The sequence below is a fragment of the Thunnus thynnus genome, chromosome 15, assembly GCF_963924715.1.
Source record: "Thunnus thynnus chromosome 15, fThuThy2.1, whole genome shotgun sequence".
In the NCBI taxonomy this organism is placed as follows: Eukaryota; Metazoa; Chordata; class Actinopteri; order Scombriformes; family Scombridae; genus Thunnus; species Thunnus thynnus.
This window is the reverse complement of record NC_089531.1, coordinates 2769499-2793740: the sequence shown is the minus strand read 5'-3', so window position 1 is coordinate 2793740 and position 24242 is coordinate 2769499. Positions and strand designations below refer to the sequence as shown.

The 24242-nt window shown below is 38.5% G+C and overlaps 1 long non-coding RNA gene and 6 gene segments (V, D, J or C); 5 read left to right on the top strand and 2 right to left on the bottom strand.

The window, feature by feature from the left end:
• The first annotated feature begins 1358 nt into the window (after window positions 1–1358).
• On the top strand, window positions 1359–6144 carry LOC137198579 (immunoglobulin kappa variable 3-20-like). The segment is given in 3 exon segments: window positions 1359–1410; window positions 1627–1692; window positions 5885–6144. Coding segments are annotated over 3 exon segments (378 nt in total).
• Window positions 2935–22839, bottom strand: LOC137199091 (Ig kappa-b4 chain C region-like). The segment is given in 2 exon segments: window positions 2935–3424; window positions 22808–22839. A coding segment is annotated over 1 exon segment (255 nt).
• On the top strand, window positions 8085–9742 carry LOC137198578 (Ig kappa chain V region 3374-like). The segment is given in 2 exon segments: window positions 8085–8130; window positions 9411–9742. Coding segments are annotated over 2 exon segments (378 nt in total).
• Window positions 12272–12853, top strand: LOC137198172 (immunoglobulin kappa variable 1D-12-like). The segment is given in 2 exon segments: window positions 12272–12335; window positions 12552–12853. Coding segments are annotated over 2 exon segments (354 nt in total).
• On the bottom strand, window positions 16772–19977 carry LOC137198486 (Ig kappa-b4 chain C region-like). The segment is given in 2 exon segments: window positions 16772–17257; window positions 19959–19977. Coding segments are annotated over 2 exon segments (345 nt in total).
• On the top strand, window positions 21278–21862 carry LOC137198577 (immunoglobulin kappa variable 3-20-like). The segment is given in 2 exon segments: window positions 21278–21329; window positions 21546–21862. Coding segments are annotated over 2 exon segments (369 nt in total).
• A 364-nt stretch (window positions 22840–23203) lies between the features above and the next one.
• On the top strand, window positions 23204–23571 carry LOC137199097 (uncharacterized). The gene is made up of 2 exons (XR_010931725.1): window positions 23204–23376; window positions 23469–23571. It is a non-coding gene; the product is annotated as an uncharacterized lncRNA (long non-coding RNA).
• The last annotated feature ends 671 nt before the right edge of the window (window positions 23572–24242 follow it).

The window sequence follows — 24242 nt, the reverse complement described above, 5'->3', positions numbered from 1 at the left end:
GTCTATGATCTGGGAGACTGCAGTTCGAGACCTGGTGTGGGGACCTCCTTCGTAAGGTAGTTTATTCATGAACACTTATTGTAACACTTTAATTTTCTAAAATTAAAAGAGTAATAAAAACAAAAACAGGAATTTTAAGCCTCTTTCCATTTTTATTAGATTACAAATACAAATAATTTTGCTGCCTCAACAAATATAGATACAAATACAAATACTGGACTCTCTGTACATCCCTACTACCTGCACTGATACCTTCAGAAATCTGGAGGAGATCCTAAACTCCTGATTTATGGAGCTACAAGCCTTACATCTGGAGCTTCAGATCATTTTAGTGGGAGTGGGATTGATGTTAAATGCAGTTAGCTGCTTAAAAAATATTTCAATCATGAGTGACTTCAATTTTTTAAGTGACAATGATTTTATTGAACATACATAATGTGAAAAGTCTTTGGTGATTAGACCCCATTGTGATGTCATTTTTAAAAGGGGAAGTTAAGGCGTGAGTAGAATAGGATATCCCCTCGATGGAGTCTAGACACTGATGATGGTGATGAATATGGGAATACTGGGATCTGGATGATGAGAAGAGGAGCTGCTTCTGGTGATCTTGTGTGCTGACGTGATGAAGTGGAGGTGAACAGGGTGGAGGAAGGTCACAACGATTCACACTGAAATGTCAGCTGACAACGACAGAGAAGATCAGATTTAAAGTTTGGCAGCTAAGACATGATAGTCTGATAGAAATACTGGCAGAATCTGATTTGTTAACTAAGAGTAACGTCCATGAACAACTGATACGAGAGCAGGAGAAACACTGAGAGAGAGAGAGAGAAAGAGAGAGAGGAATGAGAATGAATGAATGAGTAGTAGATAGTCTTCCTGCTTGAACTTATGCTAAGCTCCATTCTTTAAAGTTAAAATATCTGTACAATGTGCAATTTAACTGTATATTATATATAATTTTTAGTGTAATGAGTGACAGTTTTCTTTGCTCCTTTTTATTGCCTGTATTGTATTTGATGCTGTAAAAATGTTTTTGTGCTTCCTTCATGACTTTGATCTGATTAAATAAGAAAAACTATTTCACATAAAAGATCATTTGCTGTTAGGATTTGATTGTTGAGGATAACAAATGACAACATCTTTAGTTTTTTAATCTACATGAGGATGATCATCTAATGTTGAGTTGTCCCAGCAGTGAGGAGGAAACAGCATGATATGTTGAGGACAGCTACAGTTGACTGACTCTGTGTGTTTGCATATCTGTCCTGCCTCTCTGCTCCCAGGCGTTAAGAGGCCAGTGTTGATCAGTGGCTGTCCAGACCTTTCAGTGCCACTGACACGCTGCCGGCAGCACAATGATGATGTCACTGACTCTACTGCTGGCCACCCTGGGGCTCCTTGTTCAGGGTGAGACTCTCTTGTGAAAACTTTGCTTCAGGATGCAACCAGGTTCACCACAATGATGTTCTGCTGTGATGGAGAAACACTGAAACAAGCAGCTTTTACCTTCTTCCATCTATTCTCCATGTTAAAGAAATGATACTCTTCTGTTTTCATGTTGATCATCTTTCTCCAAGCTGGATTTGTCTCAATGACCCTTCTCTTCTTTTTCATGTTTTCCAGGTTCATCAGGACAAATCACTGTGACTCAGTCTCCTGGATCTCAGTCTGTTGTTCCAGGACAGACTGTCTCCATCAGATGTAAAACCAGTTCAAATGCTTATGGCTACCTCGGCTGGTACCTTCAGAAAACCGGAGAAGCTCCTAAACTCCTGATTTACGGAGCTACAAACCGTCAGCCTGGAGTTTCAGATCGTTTTAGTGGAAGTAGATCAAATACTGATTACACTCTGACCATCAGTGGAGTTCAGGCTGAAGATTCAGGAGTTTATTACTGTCAGCAGGGTTACAGCAACCCGTTCACACAGTGATACAACGTCGTACAAAAACCTCCCTCAGCTTAAGAGGAACTGATCTGACTCAACAGCTGCACTCAAACAAAAACAACACTAAATATTCTGTATTTTACAGAAAAATATTTATTTTACATACTTTCTTTAATACAGAATATGAAACATTTGGCTGAACATCAAATCTAACCTCTGTTGAAGTATGATTTCAATTCTTTAATAAGTTTAATCTACTGACTACAACACATGAACACTAAAACTATTATTATTTATTTATTTCATTCTCTAAATATTTTTACAGATACTCAAACATACATTTATTTAGAAATAAATTACAAAATGTTATCATTATATATATATATATATATATATATATATATATATATATATATATATATACACATATATATAATATAAACCGAAAAACATTTAATTGATTACGTAATTAATTAATACTTGAATTCTTTCCCTTTTTCATCTCTTTCATTTGTCTTTGCGTTTCAGCTCTTCAGCAGAAGCAGTTTGTAAAAATGTCCAGGGTTAAAATGTCAGATCACACTCATTTTATATCTCTTTATGCTGATGATATTTTGCTTTTTATTTCAGAATTAGAACATATTTCTGAGGCTTTTGTGAATTTGTTTAAAAGATTATGTATATGCTTTTAATACATCTGAAAAAATAAAAATATTAGACTCTTTGCACTGACACACTTCAGTAACATAAGATGATTGGAGGATTTTTCATTAAAAATACTCAATTACTAATTATTACAGACAAATCTGAAGTGACTCCAGCAAAGCATTTTCTACAATTATTATGACTTTACTGTAAACTATGAAAACAAATTATAGACTTACTACCACCATGACTGTGTAGCATTAATCACATAATATCTAAGAGTGTTGTTTGAGTGAAACATTTATAACTCAGTTTTTTATCAGGATTTAATATCATTACTGTTACCATTAAGAGAAAATAATTAGGACACATTTATAATAATAAACATGAAAAGAAGTGATTTGATGAACAGATCTTTATTGTCTGGAAAAACTGAAATTATATTGAAACATTACAACAAGCAAGTAAATATTGTTACTGAAACATGTGAAATAAAAGAGAGAGATAGTTGCAGAGATCAGAGTGAGAGCAGTAGCAGAGTAAAAGCAGTAGCAGTGAGTCAGGTCAGGACTGGGAGCACTGGTCTCTCCTCAGTGTCTCTGAGACTGGAGTCTGGGAGCCCTGGGTGGCCTCACAGGTCACAGAGACCACCTTCCTCCACTGGTCTGCAGGGAGCCTCAGGGTGCTGCTCCAGCTGTAGCGGCCGTCCTTCTGCAGCACCCCGGGGCTCCTGCTCTGCTCCAAGCTGCTGCTGCTGCTGCCGTCCACCTTCCAGGCCAGACTCCAGTCTGAGGGGAAGCCATCGTTGGCCAGACACATGAGCGTGGCCTTCCCCTGCTGCAGCTCCTCGCTGGAGGGGGGCAGCACCGTCAGGGTGGGACGGACATCACCTAGGAGACACCAATCACATTAGAGGACAGGGACCACACAGCTGTCAATCGAACACCAGACACTTGGACACCTTTACTGTGTGAGAGTGGATTTTCCCCTTTAAGGAGTTTCTGTCAGATGTTTTTTCTGCTCCACCAGTCACTCACTCACACATTGTTTCACTTCCCTTTAAGAAACCTCTCATGCAGAGCAGCACAGAAAGAGTCCTCATATGACTCTTTACTGCATTTTATTTTACACTATTTACTGAAAATAAAGACATAAAGTTTGTAAATATATCTTACACATCCTTGATTGAATTTTAGAATTTATACCAACAACTTTACTGACAAAACTATCAAAAGAGCAACAGTTAATCAGATTCAGTGTTAAAGGACATTATGAGAAAAAACTAACAGACAGCCGTAATATACACAACATGTTGAGACATATTAAATTAACAAATATCTTTAAGAACAAATAAATATTTCAAACTGAGGTTAAAAGACAATTTCTGTCATTTTAAATGATGAGAGATGTACAGCATTTTTTATCATCACCCACACTGTTCAGAACAAATTTAACTCAACATTCACTCAAATTGGAGATTAAAGATTAAAATTTAAAAACATGTTAAAAGTAGGATTGTTGTTCTTTAATCTTTCTGCTGTTCACATTTAACAAACTAACTGGAACATGTAAAGAAAAGTTCAGTAAAGCTGCTTTGAGTTCAACTTCAAGGTTAAAGAGGAGAAATGAACAATAAAATTGAGACTTTAAAGTGTTTTAGATCAGCTCAGTGGAAACTTATATCGACTACAAATGTTCAGACACAGAAATTATAAACTTAACTGATGATTTGATATTTCATATTTGAACAGAAACTTACTTCCAACATCCAGTCTGGTTCCTCCACCAAAAGTCAACCACAGTGATACAAACTGACTGAGTCGTCGTACAAAAACCTCTCACTGTAGAGAGACACGGCTCTCTGACTTTGTCACATTAAACTAAAACTACAAGTCCTCAAATTTCAGCCTGAATCTAAAACATTACACAATTTCTACTGTGGACCAAACACTTAGAATATATTTATTCATCATTTAAATTTCAAACATAAAACTGTTTTTTTGTTGCTGGTGGACAATTCTTGGTCAAAAATTAAGAGTGAAGATGTAAAATCAGAAATTTCAATTTCTAGAGAAAACATATGTGCAAAAAACTAAATATCACTCAGGATTTAATAAAATACTTTAAAAGTTTAACTTACTTCCAACATCCAGTCTGGTTCCTCCACCGAACGTGTACCACAGTGATACAAACTGACTGAGTCGTCGTACAAAAACCTCTCACTGTAGAGAGACACGGCTCTCTGACTTTGTCACATTAAACTAAAACTACAAGTCCTCAAATTTCAGCCTGAATCTAAAACATTACATGATTTCTACTGTGGACCAAACACTTAGAATATATTGATTCATCATTTAAATTTAAAACACAAAACTCTTATTTTTGTTGCTGGTGGACAACTGTTGGTCAAAAATTAGAAGTGAAATCAGAAATTTCAATTTCTAGAGAAAACATATGTGCAAAAACCTAAATATCACTCGGGATTTAATAAAATACTTTAAAAGTTTAACTTACTTCCAACATCCAGTCTGGTTCCTCCACCGAACGTGGGCCACAGTGATACAAACTGACTGAGTCGTCGTACAAAAACCTCTCACTGTAGAGAGACACGGCTCTCTGACTTTGAACACAACAAACTCAACAAAAACAGTCTCAGTCTGTGAAACACAGATGGATGATATGAAAATATATAACAGTGGGCCAATAATTTATATTTTTATTCTAAAATTAATCATTTTGTTTCATGTTTACTGTATTTTAAATTATGTCTTGAATTAAAACTGAGTGTTGTAGATGTAAAATGAATCAAAACAGACATTTCTGAAGACAATCTGTTCACAGAACATAAATGAAACACAGAAAATGATCACTGACACATAGTTAATCAATACTCTGGTAAATTGATTGATCCATTGATTAAGCAGCATCATCAGAGTAATCCAAGTCCCTGTTGGAGTCAGTCAGAGCATTTCCATAGAGAGCCACTTTGCATCAGCAGCACCATGCTCCAGTGCTCTGGGAGAGTTTATAGTCCTGAGACTTGAACACTGGATGACTGACAACTGTCCTTCATCACAACAGAAGCCACAGAAATCCTCCTCATCAAAAACATGACTTTGATCTCCGTCCTCATCTGGACTCTCCTCTGCTGCTGCTTCACAGGTAAAGTCCAGAGAATCAAACTTCACTCCTCTATGAACATCCGTCCCTCTGAAATGAAGCCGACAAAACCATCAAAACCATCAAAACCATGACGCTGCTTTATGTTTTTGTCTCTGTATCCTCAGAGTCCAGAGGCCAGATCACAGTGATTCAGCCTGCAGCAGTGACATCTGCTCTGGGAGGATCCACAACCATCAGCTGTAGGACCAGTCAGAATGTTTATGGTTCCAACGCTTTAGCCTGGTACCAACAGAGAGATGGAGAAACTCCTAAACTTCTCATTTACGGTGCTACCACTCGAGCATCAGGGATTCCAGATCGTTTTACAGGCAGTGGATCAAACTCTGACTTCACTCTGACCATCAGTGGAGTTCAGGCTGAAGATTCAGCAGTTTATTACTGTCAGAGTTTCCACTATCCCAACAGTCAGTATGTGTTCACACAGTGAAAAAGCGTCGTACAAAAACCTCCCTCAGTCAGACTGAACAGAAACTGAACTGACTGCTGCAGCTGGAAGCTACTGCAGAGACTGATACAGTTCACTGAACACACACACACACACACACACACACACACAGATGATTTATGATGTTCATAGTGTCTCTTTCAGTTTTCCTCCTGAAGGTCAAACAGTCCACCTCCCACCTCAACAACCTCTTACTGAGTCAAACAAATATTTAATCATTCAAGATTCATCTTGACTCAAAAATGTAAAATCTATCAGAGACATTCTGTTCTTTCGTGCTGCCCCATCATCACCTCAGCTGTTAAATCCTCTTCATCACATTATGTTATGACACATCTCACACTCATCATCTCTGTATGTATAAAAAAGTTGGATGAACTTCATAACTGACAAGATAGAATAATCATCTCATGATGTTCACTCATAAAAGTCAACTGTAAAAGCTTCCAAACTACCTCACGTCTTCTCTCATTTCAATCTAGTAAACTAAAGTACATAGTAAACTTGGCAGAATTTGCTCCAGATACTCTTCATCTGTTAAAATTAAATGAAGTGCAAACTGCCCCGAGCTAGATTCTTTCATTCCCCTTGAAGATTTTTAAACTTCAATTATTTACAGTATGTGCAACGTAAAAATCTGATGTATCAGCTACAAATTAATTACAGTGTATTCAACCCAATACAAAAATCACTAAAAGAAAATAATGTGATTATAGTTCATTCATTTAAATACAATGTAGACATTTGACCAGTGAATTTTCCCAGCAGTGCATGTGAAGTCAGATCATATAATGACTACCTGCTAGGGTTGGGCCCAAATACAAACACGTTATTCAGCAAAGCACAAATATTGCTCTTTTTTTGTTTGTTTGTTTTTTTTTTTTACAAATATTTGTTTCATACAAATATTTTAAACAGTATTTGTTTTTGAGAAGAAAAAAAACCCATGTCAAATACCAGCGTGCAGGTCGGTTACATCACTATCTCAGTGTCTCTCCTCTGCTCCGCTGTTACGTCTATCAGCAGGTCTCAACGAGGGGAGTCACATCCACCTGCTACATGACATGATACATTGATGTTATCATAGATGCTGAGCTTAACTTTCACTGTCATATCAATAATGTCACAAGATCAGATTTCTATCACCTCAAAAAATACCTCAAAAATCAGAGGCTTTCTGTCAAATTCAGACACTGAAGAACTAGTACATGCATTTGTCACAAGCAGACTTGACTATTGCAATACTATTTTTTCTGGACTCTCGAAAAACTGTTAAGCGCCTGCAGCTTATACAGAATGATGCTGCACGTATTTTAGACGAGACTAAGAAAAGTGCACATATCACACCTGTTCTTAATTCCTTGCACTGGCTTCCAGTAAATGCTAGAATTGATTTTAAAGTCCTCCTACTCGTCTACAAGGCACTGAATGGCACTGCTCCAAATTATATTAAGGAATTGCTTTTGCCATATGAACCAACAAGAAGCCTCACATCATCAGCCAGTGGTCTCCTTGTTGTCCTCCATGTGAGTGCTCTAAAGCAGGAGAAGCTGCATTCAGCTATTATGCTCCATACAGATGGACTGACTTTCCAAGTGATATTAGAGATGCCCCAACACTTAGTTCCTTTAAAAGTAGACTTAAAACATTTCTGTTTACTGTTGTGCTTAACTAGGTTGAGCAACTATCTGCTCCTGTTTTAACTGAATTATTATGCACTTTAATTACCTATGCATCCATGTATACAATCATATGTTTGCTTGCTTTTATGTATGATGATATGTATGTTTGTATTTTATGTATTTATAATTGTATTGCTCTTGCCCTTGTGAAGCTCATTGTGTTGCTTTCTGTGTGAAATTTGCCCTATAAGAAAATGTGACATGACTTGGAAGAGCAGATATTCAGTGAGAACACTGAACATGTGGAAGCAGCTGCAGACTGATCAAAGCTCTCGTGGTGTCTACAGTTTGTGAATCACAGCTACATGAAGATTATTGTTTGAAAAGTTGCACATAAGTTACATTATGATCCTCTGAGCTCCAACAGATGAACCACAAACATTTGGTAGTGCAAATACAGACACTCAGACACAGAGGTATAAATCAGCATCAATACAGCATTACACCAGTCAATCCCACAATCTGCCTACAAGCTTCCTGTCTCTGCTCCTCCATCCCCATGCTGAAATACAGAACAATATAGTACAGAGCAGGACAGAGAGGACACATGTGAGGGACACCATGTAGAACAGACTCACTGTTTCTGTTAAAATGTTCTCCTTTCATTCTTTACTTTGACATGTTTTAAAAACTACCATAATTTACGAGTAAAATGGTGACAAAAAATGATAAAATCCCTGTGAATATACCCAGAGACAAACTCAGTATCTGTAGATTCATTGAACACAGTAACATGTGACAGCAGTTTATTATTGTAATAATATGTTTGTACACAGATGATTTGATGAAAGTTTCTTTATTGTTCATACATACAAAAATGATCAGCATTACTGCAAGCATTAAAAAAGTATCACTTGAGAATGTGATGATTATGTTAGTCAGTCAGAGCATTTCCATAGAGAGACACTTTGCACGGCTCTCTGACTTTGAACACAACAAACTCCAACACAGCTGGATGATATGAAAATATATAACAGTAGGCCAATAATTTATATTCTTATTCTAAAATTAATCATTTTGTTTCATGTTTACTGTATTTTAAATTATGTCTTGAATTAAAACTGAGTGTTGTAGATGTAAAATGAATCAAAACAGACATTTCTGAAGACAATCTGTTCACAGAACATAAATGAAACACAGAAAATGATCACTGACACATAGATAATCAATAATCTGGTAAATTGATTGATCCATTGATTAAACAGCATCATCAGAGTAATCCAAGTCCCTGTTGGAGTCAGTCAGAGCATTTCCATAGAGCCACTTTGCATCAGCAGCACCATGCTCCAGTGCTCTGGGAGAGTTTATAGTCCTGAGAGTTGAACACTGGATGACTGACAGCTGTCCTTCATCACAACAGAAGCCACAGAAATCCTCCTCATCAAAAACATGACTTTGATCTCCGTCCTCATCTGGACTCTCCTCTGCTGCTGCTTCACAGGTAAAGTCCAGAGAATCAACCTCCTCTCCTCTATGAACATCTGTCCCTCTGAAATGAAGCCGACAAAACCATCAAAACCATCAAAACCATGACGCTGCTTTATGTTTTTGTCTCTGTATCCTCAGAGTCCAGAGGCCAGATCACAGTGACTCAGCCTGCAGCAGTGAGATCTGCTCTGGGAGGATCCACAACCATCAACTGTAGGGTCAGTCGTCAGGTTTCGGGCTGTAGCAGTGCTTACTGTTTACAGTGGTACCAACAAAAAGATGGAGAAACTCCTAAACTCCTCATTCGCTACACTAATGAGCGAATGTCAGGGACGCCAGATCGTTTTTCAGGCAGTGGATCAAAAACTGACTTCACTCTGACCATCAGTGGAGTTCAGTCTGAAGATTCAGGAGTTTATTACTGTCAGAGTTTCCACTCTATCAACAGTCAGTATGTGTTCACACAGTGAAAAAGCGTCGTACAAAAACCTCCCTCAGTCAGACTGAACAGAAACTGAACTGACTGCTGCAGCTGGAAGCTACTGCAGAGACTGATACAGTTCACTGAACACACACACACACACACATACACACACACACACACACACACACACACACACACACACACACACACACACTAGTAGTTCTTTAACAAGTATATGCAGATCGTTCACTATCTTTCATCATAAATGTAAATATATATCAATACAAATATAATTACAAATGTTTATTAGACATGGAGGACTTGTTTCTCTTCTCCTCTTCAGATTTTTTTGGACTCCTGGTTTCTTCCGTTAGGAAATGCATCAGCATCTCCAACACGTTCTCACTCCCAACTCGTCACATATGGAAGCTTGGTCAGGACCCCGTAGAGTCAGTTTTTAACGCACTGGGTACCCCTTTAGCATCATTTTTCAACATGCAGTATCACAGCAGTCACTGTTAAAAAATAATGATATTTTATGGTGTGACAACACGGTGGTTAAGGTCCGGTGAGGTTTAGGCACAAAAACCACTGGGTTAGGGTTAGGGAAAGGTCATGATTTGAGTTAAAATAAAAAATAAAATGAAACAGGCAAGGAACCGTGCTCTGTGCTGATTTCCAACTTTCTGCCAATGTTACAACCCCTCCACCTCCTAATAAGAAAGTCAGCTTATATAGATGTCATGTGAAGTACGTCACTTCAGAAATGTTGATATGAAACGTATTGTTGAAATGTCAATATGCTCCTATTACAGGTGTTGAAATGTAGATATTCAACGTATCTGTGGTTTGCACAAACATACAATGCCAACGTTTTATTCTGGTGACCAGGCTGAAATTTGTCACCTATAGACGTCATCGGTCTCATGGCGTCTATTTCAGACGTTGTGGGAGTTAAACAGAAGTCTATCGGACTACCTTGCACGTTGATAAATGACACTAAAGGGGTACCCAGTGCGTTAAAATGTGACAGTACAGGGTCCTGACCAAGCTTCACTATGTGACGAGTTGGGAGTGAGAACAGGCTGGCATCTCAGGCATCATTTCATTCACACCATTAAAAAGATCAGCTTGTATGCTGATGACATCCAACCAAACATCACAAAATCCTAATTTTTCCAGAAGTTATAAGAAGTGTTCTAACTATTCTCACTCCTATTTTTAAATTTGCATTAGATCTTTTTTTTTCTTGTTTTATTTTACACAAACATAAAACACATATTCAATACTCACACACATAAACAAAAACAACAGACATACCACATATATACATATATATACACATATACAAACATACATATATGTACATTAATGTCAAGCACTATATGTAATTGTGGTTCAAAAACATTCACTTATACAGCAATTTAAATTAAACACATAATTTTATTGAAGGAACTAAATAAAAAAGAGATAATGTTAATTTATGATAACATAGAATAATCATAGTTCTGTATCCCAAGTTTTTGATATTGTCAAGATCTCCCATTTATTTAATGTCTGAGCTTTTTTCTCTGCCTTTAATAATAATATATGATTATTTAATAATGATCTTTTCCTGCAAATAGTAATGTTTTAAATGTAATACGAAGAACTCAAAACCAGCTTTTTTGGAGAATCAAATATATAAAGCTTGCCAAGCAGCACAATAATATTCAATAACATGTTTTTATCATCTTGATAACCCCAAATAATATTGAGAGGGCATAAAGGTAAAAGGATTGCTTGTTCAGATAACCAATTTGCCACCTGCTGCCAAAAGGATGAAACCACTGGACAATACCAAAATAAACACATAATATCCTCCTCCTCATCACCACAAAATCTACAGATATTATCCTCAGTCATTCTCCATATTTTAAACATTTGTCTTGTTGGTAACATCTTTTTTTTTTTTTTTTTTTAACTGAAAGGCCCATAAATAAGTAGAGCAAGATGACGAGTAAATACATCTAAAAATGTTTAACCAAGGAAGAGGAGTATCAAACACATCATTCCAATATGTTTGAAAATAATATGGATGAGAAGTTATATTCTCAAAGGACATAAAGAAATGATACATATCTTAAATAAATGTGTATTCAATAGAATACACATTTAAGAAATCAAATACATTTAATGAAGAAACACCTCCATATATCTGTAAAACTCTGGATTTGAGGCCTTTCACATCACTAGTTGCACATTCTGCACTTGAGAAAAACAAAATATCAACCATGTCAAAAAAACTGAAAACAATTCTGTGAATTTAGCCCCAAAATTCTTCCTTTACACATTTCACATCAGTCTTTCTAACTGCTTAATGAAATTCTCTCCCTCAGATTGTCACTCCTTTATGTTACGGATGATGTAAATGTTGAGTTCTCCCAGCAGTGAGGAGGAAACAGCATGATATGTTGAGGACAGCTACAGTTGACTGACTCTGTGTGTTTGCATATCTGTCCTGCCTCTCTGCTCCCAGCCGTTAAGAGGCCAGTGTTGATCAGTGGCTGTCCAGACCTTTCAGAGCCACTGACACACCGGCAGCACAATGATGATGTCACTGACTCTACTGCTGGCCACCCTGGGGCTCCTTGTTCAGGGTGAGACTCTCTTGTGAAAACTTTGCTTCAGGATGCAACCAGGTTCACCACAATGATGTTCTGCTGTGATGGAGAAACACTGAAACAAGCAGCATTTACCTTATTCCATCTATTCTCCATGTTAAAGAAATGATACTCTTCTGTTTTCATGTTGATCATCTTTCTCCAAGCTGGATTTGTCTCAATAACCCTTCTCCTCTTTTTCATGTTTCCCAGGTTCATCAGGAGAAATCACTGTGACTCAGTCTCCTGGATCTCAGTCTGTTGTTCCAGGACAGACTGTCTCCATCAGATGTAAAACCAGTTCATATGTTAGTAGCTGGCTCAACTGGTACCTTCAGAAACCTGGAGAAGCTACTAAACTCCTGATTTATTGGGCTACAAAATCTGGAGTTTCAGATCGTTTTAGTGGAAGTGGATCTGGGACTGACTTCACTCTGACCATCAGTGGAGTTCAGGCTGAAGATTCAGGAGTTTATTACTGTCAGCAGGGTAAAGGCTACCCATTCACACAGTGATACAACGTCGTACAAAAACCTCCCTCAGCTGAAGAGGAACTGATCTGACTCAACAGCTGCACTCAAAGTAAAACAACAGAGGTTTGACATAAAAGACCTCACTCATTACAGTAATAATTCTATAATTATAGTTTTAGTTATTTAAGTAAGTATAATTTTTAAGATTATTTGTTGATACAGTATTTAATGTTTAGTGTCTATGAAGAAGGTAGGGTAATAAAAGTTAAAACATGAACATGGGTTTTTTCTCTAATTATATCTACTTTAATATCCTATACTTTGCTCATTGTCTGTTTCAAACTCACTACATGAGTAAATAAGGATATTTTACCCTTTGATTTAAGATATTTAACACTTTCCATTAGAATAATATTGATATCAGCTTCATTATTTAGTCACATAGAGAATGTTGAAATCCAACAGACTGAACAAAAGCAAAACTCAATATGAGTCTCCAACAACAGACAAGTCAGATCAGTTCAGGGTGTATTTCATTGATATTTGAATACAACTATTCAGCTGCTCCTCCTCCACCCTCTCAAAACAAAGCTGGGAATACTGGTTCTGTCATTTCCTGGGGACGCCCTCGTATCAACCATTTGTGGGGAGATGAAGAAGAGTTCAATCATTTTATTCCACTGTGAATGTTGCCTTAACTATCCCGTATTTTCTGAAATCTCATTTTATATCTCCTAAATACATTCATACGATCTTAATAAGATATTTTACCTGGATATAGCTTTAATGTCTAGAGAGATGAGAACTCCAGCAACACTTGTAGTATGAAGAACAACTGATGACCCTGATGAAGGCCACGAGCCGAAATGCGTCAGTAAACTAATAAAGTTGTTCTTTATACTACAAGTGTTGCTGGAGTTCTCATCTCTCTAGACTTCTTTCCCTTCTCCGTGCACCTTGGAAGTAGGTGAAGTTGTGCCAGAGACCCTTTCTCTGCATCTATAGCTTTAATGTCACCATGTTGCAGATTAATGAATCCCTTCTCTCCAGGTTTAATATAACATCTATAAAGTATCAGCATTGTAGAAATCATGAAGATAAAAATAAACACACAGGACAAATGTTTGTTTTCAACATGCAGAGGCCCCTCAAAGGCCCTGTTTACACCTGGTATTAACATCTGTCTCTAAATACAGGTGTAAACGCACCCAAGACGCATTGAGGATGGATTGAGATCAAAAGAGATCTCAATCTGAGATCAGAACAAAAACTAGAAAAAGAGATCATGTTTCTCCCATCTTAGCTTTGCTGCATTGGCTTCCAGTAAAATCTAGAATTGAATTTAAAATCCTTCTCCTTAGCTACAAAGGTAAGGAGAAGGACACTCTTAATGGTCAGGCACCATCATATCTTAAAGAGCTCATAGTACCTTATTATCCCACTAGAACACTGCGCTCCCAGAATGCAGGCTTACTGGTGGTTCCTACAGTCTTCAAAAGTAGAATGGGAGGCAGAGCCTTCAGCTATCAGACTCCTCTCCTGTGGATCCATCTTCCAGACTCAGTCCGGGGGGCAGACACCCTCTTTACGTTTAAGAGTAGGCTTAAAACTTTCCGTTTTCATAAGGCTTATAGTTAGGGCCGACCAAGCTCGCTTTGAACCAGCCCTTAGTTATGCTGCTATAGGCCTAGACTGCTGGGGGACTTCCCTTTATGCACTGAGCTCCTCTCTCCTCCTCCTCCTCTCCATCTGTATGTATTCATTTACCATTACTGCATGTTACTGACTTGACTTCTTCCCCGGAGTTCTTTGTGCTTTCTCATCCGCAGGAAACCCCAGTGAACAGGCTCTGGCCCGTGGTCATGGGGATGTTCTTCTCCCACCGCTACTGCTGTTTGTTGTTGCTAGTCATGTATCTATTGATGTTGACGTTGTTGTTGTTGTTGTTGCTATTGTTGTACTACCTCTCTGTCCCCAACCCAACTGGTCAAAGCAGATGGCCGCCCACCAAGAGCCGGGTTCTGCTTGAGGTTTCTAACTGTTAAAGGAGTGTTTCCTTACCGCTGTCGCCAAGTGCTGCTCATGGGGGAATTGTTGGGTCTCTGTAAATTGAAGAGTACAGTCTAGACCTGCTCTATGTGAAAAGTGCCCTGAGATGAGATGAGAATTTTTTTGTGATTTGGCACTATATAAATAAAATTGAATTGAAATTGAATTGAATTGAGATCCGATCACTCAGACCACATTCTGAAGTGGTCTGGGCTGCATGTGGCCACATTCCTTTAGTAGTGTAAGTGCAATGTGTCCTGGGCCACATTGAAGGACGCCCAACTCAACTGACGTCCTCTATTTTCCAGCAGACTAAGCACAGGACCTTCCATCCAAATCCGTTCAACTGGTTTGATAACAGGATAAACAAATTATTTCACTTTTCATGTGAATTAAAAATGTAACCCATGTCCCATTTTTTCCTGTTTTTCCCATTTCCCTAGCCGGTTTTCCTCTTCAAATTGACAATTAGAATAGAAATTAAAACATTAACTTTTCGCTTGTCTGTCTAAAAAAATATTTCAGAAGCTTAATGTAGCTGGATAGTTTCTTCTGTCCTGTCAAGTTGATAACAACAATTTTTAATTTTGTTGCGCTGCTCCACATAATGAGCTCAGATTTATCAGGAGGACGACTGCTTTACTCCAAACAGTATGAACCTGGACTGCGTGTCTAACAGCTGACCTATTGGATGTGTAGAAGAACACAGAACATTAATATTAGATCCTGACCGACCCTGGCAGCGAGTCAGAGATTTAAATAATCAGTGAAGTTATGCTGCTGTGTCTTGTGCGTAAATGTGCACAGTGTCTCTCAATGGAGTGATGCAGCTGCAGGGAGATTGCTGCATATAATTCTCTCTCTCTCTCTCTCTCTCTCTCTCTCTCTATACCGACACGGAATATTTATATATATCCTGAATATTTATCCTGTTATCAAGCAGGTCCTCCCACCGGTTATTAACGAACAAATTTGGTCTTTGCAAACGGAAATGATGTTGGTGTTTATTTGCATGTAGAGCGGGGAAGTGAGATCCGATCACAAGTGGTCACTCAGGACGCATGTGGAGATGCATGTTAATACCAGGTGTAAACAGACGTACTTAAAGCTGTCAACTTGTGATCAAATCACCCGAGACACATGTTAATACCAGGTGTAAACAGGGCCAAAGACAAATATCAGTTGAAAAAGGTTAAGACTGGTCCTGGTCAAAACAGAGACTCTTACTACACGTCTCCTGCTCTCTGTCAGGTATTACATCCAGGTCCACCACACCTCAGCTTTCTGTACATGTGTTCAAGTCCTCCAGGTTTGACAGTGAAACAGGGACATGAAAAGGGTGTCCTTTGTCATCAATTTAATTTGCATTAAATATTTGAGCTCCCTCTCAAGACAGTATGCTGATGTGTCAATATTTCACAGGTCAAAACCAAAGATCACATTAATTTTATGTGATTGTATGCTGATGATATTATGTTTTTTTTATTTCTATTGCTGCAACAGTTTAACAAGCTTTGCTTTTCTCAGAACAGCAAATCAAAGAAAAGACATGATGTTAAAACTTATTTTGAAATTGACTATTTAGAACACCCTGATGTCACTTTAGAAATGTGTAATATGAACTGAAGCATGCTCAAGTCTGATAGATATGTCAGTTTTTACTTTTTAACTGAAAATCAGCTAATCAGACTGTCAAACCTCTCAGCTGAAAATTCAGCTAATTGGGACTGAGGACATTGGACCTCTTCAATTTTCAGCATACATGTGTTACTCTGCTGCCTGGTATGTCCATTTATCTTGAGGAGAGCTACATTTTTGTACATTTAATGGAAACAAACACTGCTATCAATAAGAGAGCTTAATATGATTGTAATATTACTGCTACTACCAATAATAATGAAGCTGCACATATTTATTTGACGAAAAAATCTTTATTTTCTTGAAATATTGAAATCAGTAAGCAAGAAAAATCACCACTGCAACATTTAAAGAGACAGAGGGAGAAACAAACAGTGTTGCAGAGATCAGAGTGAGAGCAGTAGCAGAGTAAAAGCAGTAGCAGTGAGTCAGGTCAGGACTGGGAACACTGGTCTCTCCTCAGTGTCTCTGAGACTGGAGTCTGGGAGCCCTGGGTGGCCTCACAGGTCACAGAGACCACCTTCCTCCACTGGTCTGCAGGGAGCCTCAGGGTGCTGCTCCAGCTGTAGCGGCCGTCCTTCTGCAGCACCCCGGGGCTCCTGCTCTGCTCCAAGCTGCTGCTGCTGCTGCCGTCCACCCTCCAGGCCAGACTCCAGTCTGAGGGGAAGCCATTGTTGGCCAGACACATGAGGGTGGCCTTCCCCTGCTGCAGCTCCTCGCCGGAGGGGGGCAGCACCGTCAGGGTGGGACGGACATCACCTAGGAGACACCAATCAGATTAGAGGACAGGGACCACACAGCTGTCGATCAAACACCAGACACTTGGACACCTTTACTGTGTGAGAGTGGATTTTCCCCTTTAAGGAGTTTCTGTCAGATGTTTTTTCTGCTCCACCAGTCACTCACTCACACATTGTTTCACTTCCCTTTAAGAAACCTCTCATGCAGATCAGCACAGAAAGAGTCCTCATATGACTCTTTACTGCATTTTATTTTACACTATTTACTTAAAATAAAGATATAAAGTTTGTAAATATATCTTAGACATCCTTGATTTAATTTTAGAATTTATACCAACAACTTTACTGACAAAACTATCAAAAGAGCAACAGTTAATCAGATTCAGTGTTAAAGGACATTATGAGCAAGAACTAACAGACAGACGTAATATACACAACATGTTGAGACATATTAAAGAAACAAATATCTTTAAGAACAAAGAAATATTTAAAACTGAGGTTAAAAGACAATGTTCACAGAACATAAATGAAACACAGAAAATGATCACTGACACATAGTTAATCAATATTCTGGTGAACTGATTGATCCATTGATTAAGCAGCATCATCAGAGTAATCTAAGTCCCTGTTGGAGTCAGTCAGAGCATTTCCATAGAGAGCCACTTTGCATCAGCAGCACCATGCTCCAGTGCTCTGGGAGAGTTTATAGTCCTGAGAGTTGAACACTGGATGACGGACAGCTGTCCTTCATCACAACAGAAGCCACAGAAATCTTCCTCATCAAAAACATGACTTTGATCTCCGTCCTCATCTAGACTCTCCTCTGCTGCTGCTTCACAGGTAAAGTCCAGAGAATCAAACTCCTCTCCTCTACGAACATCCGTCCCTCTGAAATGAAGCCGATAAAACCATCAAAACCATCAAAACCATGATGCTGCTTTATGTTTTTGTCTCTGTATCCTTAGAGTCCAGAGGCCAGGTCACAGTGACTCAGTCTGCAGCAGTGAGATCTGCTCTGGGAGGATCCACAACCATCAACTGTAGGACCAGTCAGAATGTTTATGATTCTAATCAGTTAGCCTGGTACCAACAGAGAGATGGAGAAATTCCCAAACTTCTCATTTACTATGCTACCTATCGAGCATCAGGGATTCCAGATCGTTTTTCAGGCAGTGGATCAAACTCTGACTTCACTCTGACCGTCAGTGGAGTTCAGGCTGAAGATTCAGCAGTTTATTACTGTCAGAGTTTCCACTCTATCAACAGTCAGTATGTGTTCACACAGTGAAAAGCGTCGTACAAAAACCTCCCTCAGTCAGACTGAACAGAAACTGAACTGACTGCTGCATCTGGAAGCTACTGCAGAGACTGATACAGTTCACTGAACACACACACACACACACACACACACACACACACACACAGATGATTTATTATGTTCATAGTGTCTCTATCAGTTTTCCTCCTGAAGGTCAAACAGTCCACCTCCCACCTCAACAACCTCTTACTGAGTCAAACAAATATTTAATCATTCAAGATTCATCTTGACTCAAAAATGTAAAATTTATCAAACAGAGACATTCTGTTCTTTCATGCTGCCCCATCATCACCTCAGCTGTTAAATCCTCTTCATCACATTATGTTATGACACATCTCACACTCATCATCTTTCTCTGTATAGAAAAGTTGGATGAACTTCATAACTGAAAAGATAGAATAATCATCTCATGATGTTCACTCATAAAAGTCAACTGTAAAAGCTTCCAAACTACCTCACGTCTTCTCTCATTTCAATCTAGTAAACTAAAGTACATAGTAAACTTGGCAGAATTTGCTCCAGATACTCTTCATCTGTTAAAATTAAATGAAGTGCAAACTGCCCCGAGCTAGATTCTTTCATTCCCCTTGAAGATTTTTAAACTTCAATTATTTACAGTATGTGCAACGTAAAAATCTGATGTATCAGCTACAAATTAATTACAGTGTATTCAACCCAATACAAAAATCACTAAAAGAAAATAATGTGATTATAGTTCATTCACTTAAGTACAATGTAGACATTTGACCAGTGAATTTTCCCAGCAGTGCATGTGAAGTCAGATCATATAATGACTACCTGCTAGGGTTGGGCCCAAATACAAACACGTTATTCAGCAAAGCACAAATATTGCTTGTTTTTTTGTTTGTTTTTTACGAATATTTGTTTCATACAAATAGTTTAAACAGTATTTGTTTTTGAGAAGAAAAAAAAAGCATGACAAATACCAGCGTGCAGGTCGGTTACATCACTATCTCAGTGTCTCTCCTCTGCTGCGCTGTTACGTCTATCAGCAGGTCTCAACGAGGGGAGTCACATCCACCTGCTACATGACGCACATTTCCTAATTTGGACATCACTCCTGGAGTTGGGGGTGTTCCCCAGAGATAAAGCTGAACTACTGACACACGCAAAGTTCTTTCAAGGGACTCTCCATAACCTGTTGTTCCCCTTCTCCTTTCAAAAATGTTAGGTTGTAAAAAATAGGCAATAAATGAAAAGTGGAAAGCAAGAATCGCCTTTGAAGTACTCTCCTATACATTACACGCTGTGCTGTCGGGAAGAAAATAAAAATAATGGGTGTATAAATAGGTAGGGGTCTGTCTGCGATGAAGTGATGAGTAAAGTTTTAGCTCAGTAGTCAGTGCAGTCGTCTATGATCTAGGAGACTGCAGTTCGAGACCTGGTGTGGGGACCTCCATCGTGAGGTAGTTTATTCATGAACACTTATTGTAAAACTTTAATTTTCTAAAATTAAAAGAGTAATAAAAACAAAAACAGGATTTTTAAGCCTCTTTCCACTTTTATTAGATTACAAATACAAATACAAATAATTTTGCTACCTCAACAAATATAGATACAAATACAAATACTGGACTCTCTGCACATCCCTACTACCTGCACTGATACCTTCAGAAATCTGGAGGAGATCCTAAACTCCTGATTTATGGAGCTACAAGCCTTACATCTGGAGCTTCAGATCATTTTAGTGGGAGTGGGATTGATGTTAAATGCAGTTAGCTGCTTAAAAATATTTCAATCATGAGAGACTTCGATTTTTTAAGTGACAATGATTTTATTGAACATGCATAATGTGAGAAGTCTTTGGTGATTAGACCCCATTGTGATGTCATTTATAAAGGGGAAGTTAAGGCGTGAGTAGAATAGGATATCCCCTCGATGGAGTCTAGACACTGGTGGTGGTGATGAATATGGGAATATTGGGATCTGGATGATGAGAAGAGGAGCTGCTTCTGGTGATCTTGTGTGCTGACGTGATGAAGTGGAGGTGAACAGGGTGGAGGAAGGTCACAGCGATTCACACTGAAATGTCAGCTGACAACGACAGAGAGAAGATCAGATTTAAAGTTTGGCAGCTAAGACATGATAGTCTGATAGAAATACTGGCAGAATCTGATTTGTTAACTGAGAGTAACGTCCATGAACAACTGATACGAGAGCAGTAGAAGCAGGGAGAGAGAGAGAGAGAGGAATGAGAATGAATGAATGAGTAGTAGATAGTCTTCCTGCTTGAACTTATGCTAAGCTCCATTCTTTAAAGGTAAACTATCTGTACAATGTGCAATTTAACTGTATATTATATATATATTTTTAGTGTAATGAGTGACAGTTTTCTTTGCTCCTTTTTATTGCCTGTATTGTGTTTGATGCTGTGAAAATGTTTTTGTGCTTCCTTCATGACTTTGATCTGATTAAATAAGAAAAACTATTTCACATAAAAGATCATTTGCTGTTAGGATTTGATTGTTGAGGATGACAAATGACAACATCTTTAGTTTTTTAATCTACAAGAAGATGATGTAAATGTTGTTTTCTCCCAGCAGTGAGGAGGAAACAGCATGATATGTTGAGGACAGCTACAGTTGACTGACTCTGTGTGTTTGCATATCTGTCCTGCCTCTCTGCTCCCAGCCGTTAAGAGGCCAGTGTTGATCAGTAGCTGTCCAGACCTTTCAGAGCCACTGACACGCCGGCAGCACAATGATGATGTCACTGACTCTACTGCTGGCCACCCTGGGGCTCCTTGTTCAGGGTGAGACTCTCTAGTGAAAACTTTTCTTCAGGATGCAACCAGGTTCACCACAATGATGTTCTGCTGTGATGGAGAAACACTGAAACAAGCAGCATTTACCTTCTTCCATCTATTCTCCATGTTAAAGAAATGATACTCTTCTGTTTTCATGTTGATCATCTTTCTCCAAGCTGGATTTGTCTCAATAACCCTTCTCCTCTTTTTCATGTTTTCCAGGTTCATCAGGACAAGTCACTGTGACTCAGTCTCCTGGATCTCAGTCTGTTGTTCCAGGACAGACTGTCTCCATCAGATGTAAAACCAGTCATAGTACCAGCTACCTCCACTGGTACCTTCAGAAACCTGGAGAAGCTACTAAACTCCTGATTTATTATGCTACAAACCTTCAGCCTGGAGTTTCTGATCGTTTTAGTGGAAGTGGATCTGGGACTGACTTCACTCTGACCATCAGTGGAGTTCAGGCTGAAGATTCAGGAGTTTATTACTGTCAGAGTTATAAATATATCAACAGTCAGGAAGTGTTCACACAGTGAAAAAGCGTCGTACAAAAACCTCCCTCAGTCAGACTGAACAGAAACTGAACTGACTGCTGCAGCTGGAAGCTACTGCAGAGACTGATACAGTTCACTGAACACACACACACACACACACACACAAACACACACACACACACACACACACACACACACACACACACACACACACACACACATTTCATTAAATGGATTAAATAATTTGCACATTGCAGTTTTTAAGATAAATGAAAATATGTCAGAACACTTTAAGGAAAACAGTTTCTGGACAATGATTGTCTCGGGGGAAATCAATTAAGTTTTCCATCACAGCTTCTCTCCATCAATTCTTACCATATTATGATTTGATCCAATGTTTTAAAATGATAATCAACCCATTTACCGTCCAATGAGGAGAGAGATTGGCCGGAGACTTTTGGTTAGAAATTACTTGGTCATGACCTTTGACCTCGGCCTCATACTGGATCACATCTATCTCAATTATATCCTGTTAACAGAAAATATGAAAACACAAATCAGCATCAGCAACTTTCATAATCACAGCTCCCACCACCAAAAAATATAAATCACACTAAATATTATCTTACAGTAAGAAACCAATCACAGTAAGAGGATCAGAGATATGAAAACATTTTTCATTTTTATATCGTTGAAATAAATTTTAATTCAACTTCATAATAGTTAACTATTAAGTGGAAATTTTAATTTTTGTTAACATTTTAAAAGTAGAAGTATTGTTCTTTAATCTTTTTTCTTCTCAAGCTGTTCACATTTCAGTTTGACAATAAGTTTATTGAAGCTGGTCTGAGTTACATCATGATTAAAACAGAAGAGAATATTAGTGATATAAATCAACACAGATGATATTTGTATCTACTACAAACATTTTAACACATTAAAGCTTTAAATGTCAACATTATGTGTAATATTTGAGTACAAACTTACTTCCAACATCCAGTCTGGTTCCTCCACCGAACGTGAACCACAGTGATACAAACTGACTGAGTCGTCGTACAAAAACCTCTCACTGTAGAGAGACATGGCTCACTCAAAAAAACAAGTCTCTGTTAGTAAAATTACAAGTAACATCACCTGAGTGACAGATATTTCCAGAATGTGTACATTTATTTCATGTTTTGAAGATAAATTGATCTTAATTTCTTTAGAAATACATATAAATAAACATGAGACATTCTGAAAGAAAATATGAGTAAAAGCTGAAACCATAAAAAATACATTCTGAGCAATATTCTAGTAAACTGATTGATCCATTGATTAAACAGCATCATCAGAGTAATCCAAGTCCCTGTTGGAGTCAGAGCATTTCCATAGAGAGCCACTTTGCATCAGCAGCACCATGCTCCAGTGCTCTGGGAGAGTTTATAGTCCTGAGAGTTGAACACTGGATGACTGACAGCTGTCCTTCATCACAACAGAAGCCACAGAAATCCTCCTCATCAAAAACATGACTTTGATCTCCGTCCTCATCTGGACTCTCCTCTGCTTCACTCAGGGTGAGGAAAATCATTTTTCTGTCATGTGAAAATCATTTGGAGTGTAGCTGAGTTTCACCATCTCATGTCCAGTGTTTCTTCTCTCTCCTCAGGGTCTGTTGGGCAAAATGTTGTCTTGACTCAGCCAGCAGCCAAATCACTGCAGCTTGGTCAAACTGTCTCTATTGACTGTAAGGCTAATAGACAAGTTGATCACTGGACTGGTTCACAATACTTTCTGTCCTGGTACCATCAGAAAACTGGAGAAGTTCCTAAACTTCTCCTCTATGGAACATCAGACAGAGTTACAGGAATCTCCTCCAGATTCAGTGGAAGTGGAGCAGGGAATGGAGTTGACTTCACTCTGACCATCAGTGGAGTTCAGGCTGAAGATGCAGCAGTTTATTACTGTCAGAGTTATCACTATATCAACAGTCAGGAAGTATTCACACAGTGAAAAAGCGTCGTACAAAAACCTCCCTCAGTCAGACTGAACAGAAACTGAACTGACTGCTGCAGCTGGAAGCTACTGCAGAGACTGATACAGTTCACTGAACACACACACACACACACACACACACAAACACACACACACACACACACACACACACACACACACACACCACTAGGTCTTTAACAAGTATATGCATATCGTTCACTATCTTCCATCATAAATGTAAATATATATCAATACAAATATAATTACAAATGTTTATTATGAGGACTTGTTTCTCTTCTCATCTTTAGATTTTTTTGGACTCCTGGTTTCTTCCGTTAGGAAATGCATCAGCATCTCCAACACGTTCTCACTCTCAACGCGTCACATATGGAAGCTTGGTCAGGACCCCGTAGCGTCACTTTTTAAAGCACTGGGTACCCCTTTAGCA